We start from the raw sequence: 5780 nt of genomic DNA, 5'->3' as shown, positions 1-5780 counted from the left end.
ACATAGTATTAAATGCGAGGTAAAAGTGAGGAGAGCTTCTCTCGTAGACTATCATATTTAACACGTCGTTAAAGGCCAAAAGTTTGCGGAGCCTTCGTGATACGTATTATATCCGCACCATTCATTTATTATTACAGACAGACTACGTATCTTCTTAAAGTATGCCTTAAAATAAGGCAGATTCAAAACTCAAGTGGACCACACTATAGAAAATAATAGAGATTGAACGTTAACCATTTAAACGTTTTTCCTACAGCGTGGTCCACTTGGACTTTGCATCTGCTTCATTTTTTGGAAATACCTTTAGAATAATGTTGCCAAATGAATAGACGGCATGGATAAAAAACACATATGATGCGACCCATCCATCTCATTTTCCGTGTCTAAAAGATATTGTTGTCACATCCATACAGTGCAACTTTCCCTCGAAAATGGTGTGGTATAAGTAATCAATGCTTAAAAAGACAAAATACACCTCAAATCTTCCGAAGTAAAGTGTGTCAATACACGTCCAGGATCCTGACCACTCATCAACTGTCTACCCCTACGTTTCCTATCTCATACCCCAAAGGTCACACGGATCATATTATCCTACCTGTTGATCAGAATTCAGAGGACTTGCAAAAATCATCCATTAAACTTTCTCTATCTACCAGCACTTATCAAGAATTCAATATTCATCTAATCAATGGCTAGGATTGCCCGATTTATGTGTCATTGGGTATTGCAAAAAAGGCGACACTTTGGGAGGGAAGAATCAATTACAATGCAATTACAATGCAGTAGATAAGATACTGTATGTTAAACAGTGAATATTTTCCTACTTAAGATTGTTAGTTGTAAAGGAAGTTTGCAAGCCCAACCGCGTCTACAAGGTATGCCATGTACGCGCCACCACCATATGCCAATGTGGTAAGCATCTGCAATATCCAAGCCGTCCACCAGGTGGATCAGACCTAATTGATATTCTCACCCAAAATTCAAGCTGTTCCACTCATCAGGTGGGCTATGATGTTTTAAATAGATGAACGGTTTTGAAAACTTCAGCAAAGCCTTTTTTTCCACACGTCTGTAAGCTGCGGCCATATGCAGTGGTGCCGTCCGTGCAGTCAGTGACGACAAATCAACCTACACGTGTACCGAGAAACTGCATTCCGATTATTCGGCTCTACCGTTTTATTCCTACCTGATATGTCTTTTAGTAGGAACGAGAAAATGAACGGTTTATATTCCATAGTTACATGCCACGTGTAAGGAGTCGGGTGCTTAAAAGCTATTAGGAGGGTCGCGGCTTCAGTGGATCCTTGATTATGTGGCCCATCTTGATTTATTTTTCTTATATCCAGTCCGTCCATCCGTTTTTCCATCTCATTTTATTGCATGATTCCAAAAACGAAGCAGATCAAGATTTTATCTGGATCACACAACAGGAAACAGTGTTGATTGAATTCCCACCATTAAAAACTTCTTTGGGGCCACCGTAATATTTACTTTCCATCCAAACTGTTGTTAAAATCGTACAGATATGGATGGAGGGACCACACAAATATCAGCTTGATCCAAAACTTTTCTGGTCCCCGAGAAGTTTTTAATGGTGGCCTTTCAATCCCTACTGTTTCTTCTGATCTGGTCCATCTGTTATTTAGATCTACTTCCTTTTTAGGCTCGTACACTCAAATGAGCTAAAGAAACGGATGGATAGAGGGGATATAAGTACGGACATCAAGGTGGGCCCCACAGATCCCCAGATCCGCCCAAACCGCGTCCTATTACTGGCGGATGATAAGGGTATCGGACAAAGCGAATCTATAGTCAGCACGCTTCTCTGAAAATACATGTATAGCAACAAAAATTGCCAGACCGAAAACCTTTGACACGTCTGACGAATACGACAAAACTCACCTCGAAACAATACAATGACGAAATTGCCCCCGCAGGAATTTCTATTCCCCCTCGCCTGGAAATAGGAAGCGGGCGTACTAAGTAAACTCTGTGGGGTCCACCGTGATTTATGCATTCTTTCTACACCGTACATCCATTTTATCATATCATTTTAGTGTACCATCACAAAATTGAAACATATCCAAAACTCCACTGGAACATATCACAGGAAAGAGTGTGAATTCATCGCGTACCGTTGAAAACTTATTGAGGGCCACATAAATTTTGGATCAAACTGATAATTTTTTTTTGCATTCCATCACGTCTGTACGACCTTATGAACAGTTTGGATGCAAAAATAGACATCAATGTGGGCCGTAGAAAATTTTCAAAGGTGGATATCATCATTCACATTGTTTCCTGTGGTGTGGTCTACTTAAAGGTTGGATATGCTTCAAGTTTTGTCTAATTCTCTAAAATGAACTGTAAAAACAGATGGACGGCGTGGATATGATACATAAATCCATGTTGGGCCCACGTAGTTTACTTAAGCCTACTGAGTTACTCAGTACGCAATCTGCCACCCTACAATAATATGAAGAGAGAGAGAGAGAAGAAGAAGAAGAAGGTATGAAAGAACATTTCCACCATGGCCTTCAGATTTCCAATAATGGACGATCCTGGACGTGGATTGCGTCCTACCCCGGCCCATCTCCAGCTGGGAACGGGCAGGAGCTTTGAGTAGCCACCATGATGTGTGGATATTATCCACACCGTCTATCCATTTTTTTCCTATCATTTTAGGGCATAAGCCCAAAAATGAGGTGTATCCAAGGCTCAAATGGACAACAAAATGGGTATTAAACTCTTACCGTTTAAAACATCCTGGGGGCCACAGAAGTTTTGGATGGATCCGATATTTGTGTTTTCTCTTCATCCCGGTCTATTTAACTTTACGAATAGGTTGGATGGCAAATAAACATTACGGTGGGCCCTAGAAAAGTTTCAACGGTGAGAATCATCATCACCACTGCTTCCTGTAGTGTGGTCCACTTGAGCTGGATCTACCTCATATTTGGGACTATAGCCTAAAATGATACGAAAAAAATGGATGGACAGTGTAGATAAGACTCATACATCACGGTGGCCACTCAAAGCTCCTGCCCGTTCCCAGCTGGAGACGAGCGGGGTAGGACGCAATCCACGTCCGGACGATCCTGACCATCAATAGTGAGTTGTATCCGTTTTTAACGGTCTAGAAGAGTTTTGCACAGACCATCCAGGTGGTTCAGACCACTGAGGGTTAGCTGTGATGTGGAAAATGAGGATGGCCGATGGTTTAGATGAAGCTATGTCCCTTGATAGTGTGAATGGCAGAGAAGGATTCATGTACCCTACCCAAATTAGTTGGAATTAGTCTTAGATGATTGGATTCTTTAAATGCTTTGAAAATGAATCTGATTTCTGTTCAGGATGTCAAGAACAAGTCAATGGAAATTAATATCCATTACTATAGTTTTACCTAACAAAATGTAGATATTAATATCTTAAAAGAAAAAAAATAAAAAAATAAAAACACGCCTTCAATTTCATTTCCAAATTTATAAAATATAGTTTTCTATGGTGATAGAGTACGCGTTCTTGGGCAGTAGGTTTGAAATGTGGGGACGGTCTGTACTTATCTGATTCTGCCGGTTATGCTGTCACTAAATTGATATCGAATCTGGACCACCCAATTGATGGGCCACCTCTATAGCCTTCAACCACATTAATGTTTCCATCAAGTACCTGATTTTAAAATTTGGATATTCAACAGATGTCCATAGTATATGGATGGATATGCATCCAATCGTCGTGGACGGTTAGGATGGACTGGCAACTCATGTAGGTGAACTTTAACATCGTTCAGCCACCTATGTTGTGGACGGGATCAAAGAACGATTGAAAATTACAGAGAGTCTAGAGAGGATTTACAAAGAAACCCTACATAATTCACAAATTCCCACCATAAACTGAGAAAGGAAGATCACGTGGTCCGCGACTCCACGGTGGAATCTAGAGTTGTAGCCGAGAGCAGATCGGCTAATGTGCGCATCGCCTTGACTTGCATCTCGAGAGCTGCCATGTAATCAGCGGCTTCTTCCAGAAGGGAGGCGGTCGATAGCTTCCGACATCCGGGGACCAATCGCCCGAGGACACGTAAACGGTCCCCCACCTTCTCCGCCGTCTTCTTCCTTGGCTGCGGTGCTGCTGACAGGGACAGGGACGGAGCCGGCTTCTCGAGCCGCCGCGTACCTGAACAACGCCTAATCTTTCCACCGGCTTTCAACCATAATTTACGCTTCTGCCACCGCCTCGAGAGGATCGCCCTGCTCCATCGGGTTTGACCTTTTGCGGTCAAAGCCAGAGCCGAGTCGGCGGCTTCTTTGATCGTGCGAGAAGAGGAGATTCTCGACGGTTGGGATGAATTCCGGGCGTGTTTGATAGCTTCGAGCAATCTCTGGCCGTAGATCCTCTCCTGCGAGATGGTTCTCCATCTGGATTCGGGATTCTTCGGGGCAGGTCTTTTCCGGAACGGGATTCGGGGAGGAGTCTCGACGGGCATGGCTGGAAAGGGACGGTTTTCCGTTGGAGGGGGTTAACGGAGGAGAGATGGAAAAGCAGTGGGAGCGTAGGATAAGGAAGGTGGGTGTGATGGTTTAGGAAGGAATATCAAAATTCATCTCACCTGTTGGGTTGGGCTATTTATAAAGGAAAGAGAAGAGCGACGTGGAGGGGGGTGAAGGTTAAGGGAAAAGCGCACTCGTTCGTCACAGGGGCTCACATGATTCCGCATTAAATACGCCTACCTGGGTTACCCACTAAAGGAGTGCGCGTGGGGCCCACCTCTAACTCTTTCTTCATTTGTCCTTTTCTTTTGGGCCGCCCAAATACCATGGGCCTTGAAACAGCTGTGCCTCATCCACCATCCACGTGGCATGGCCATATACGTCAATCCAACTGGTCCAAATGTTGGTCTGGTTTTGGGTGGTCTATCGTATTATGAAATTTACACGCATTAGGAGGATTATAACCATTCAATTGGTGGCCATTAAATGGACGGTTGGATAGGAATGATCAGCATTCCAAATTCAACGGAAGATAGCACATGGTTGAAGATCGTCCGATACATGCTGTGCCTCAAATGGACGGTTTTGAGATTCGATGTTTTCAATAATCTTGGTGGGGTGCACCTGATCAATGGGTTGGATGACATGTAAATGACAGGGCCGACGCCCCATTTCATTAGAAGATCCTATGGTGAGGGTCCTCTCCCTATGTCCCCTGTTGTTCCATTTGGTGTGGCCCATAAAAGTCATGGGTCAGGCTATATTTTGGAATCTAACCTAATATTTGGGGAGTTCATCAAATGGACGGTTTGGATGTGGGCTCCACACAGCTTGAATTATGGTAACACATGCATTGAAACGCATGTGATCATTTGCCAGATACTTTATCTGAGCATATCCATGGTATCCTTGAGTTGTCGGGATCGTATGAGGTGCGGACACCCAAGACGGTGCTGCCCTTACTGTAGGGCCGGCCTTGATGCATGTAATCTATATCTACACCGTCCATTCATTTTTATAGATCATTTTAGATTATGAGCCCAAAAATGAAGCAGATCCAATTATCAGGTGGACCAAGATATAGGAAACAGTGATGATTGAACATCTCACCATTAAAAACTTCCCAGGGCCCACCGTAATGTTTATTTGACATCCAACCTGTTGATAAGGTCAAACAAACCCAGATGAAAGGGAAAAACAGCTTGATCCAAAACTTCTATGTCCCATAATAATTTTTAATGGTCAATCACCACTGTTTCCTATGGTATGGTCCACTTGAGAATTGGATCT

At 43.3% G+C, this 5780-nt stretch overlaps 1 protein-coding gene across 1 annotated transcript; it reads right to left on the bottom strand.

Annotated features, from left to right (window-relative positions):
• Positions 1 to 3766: 3766 nt before the first annotated feature.
• Positions 3767 to 4683, bottom strand: LOC131240803 (transcription factor bHLH149-like). Its single transcript, XM_058239285.1, has one exon. The coding sequence runs from the start codon at positions 4484 to 4486 to the stop codon at positions 3908 to 3910; it is 579 nt and encodes a 192-aa protein (XP_058095268.1). The 5' UTR covers positions 4487 to 4683; the 3' UTR covers positions 3767 to 3907.
• Positions 4684 to 5780: the final 1097 nt, after the last annotated feature.

The sequence above is a fragment of the Magnolia sinica genome, chromosome 3, assembly GCF_029962835.1.
Source record: "Magnolia sinica isolate HGM2019 chromosome 3, MsV1, whole genome shotgun sequence".
Classification (NCBI taxonomy): Eukaryota; Viridiplantae; Streptophyta; class Magnoliopsida; order Magnoliales; family Magnoliaceae; genus Magnolia; species Magnolia sinica.
This window is presented reverse-complemented; position numbering and strand designations above follow the sequence as displayed.

Excerpts from the sequence above, each read along its gene's own strand:
- LOC131240803 (XM_058239285.1), bottom strand. The coding sequence starts at position 4,486 with ATGCCCGTCGAGACTCCTCCCCGAATCCCGTTCCGGAAAAGACCTGCC.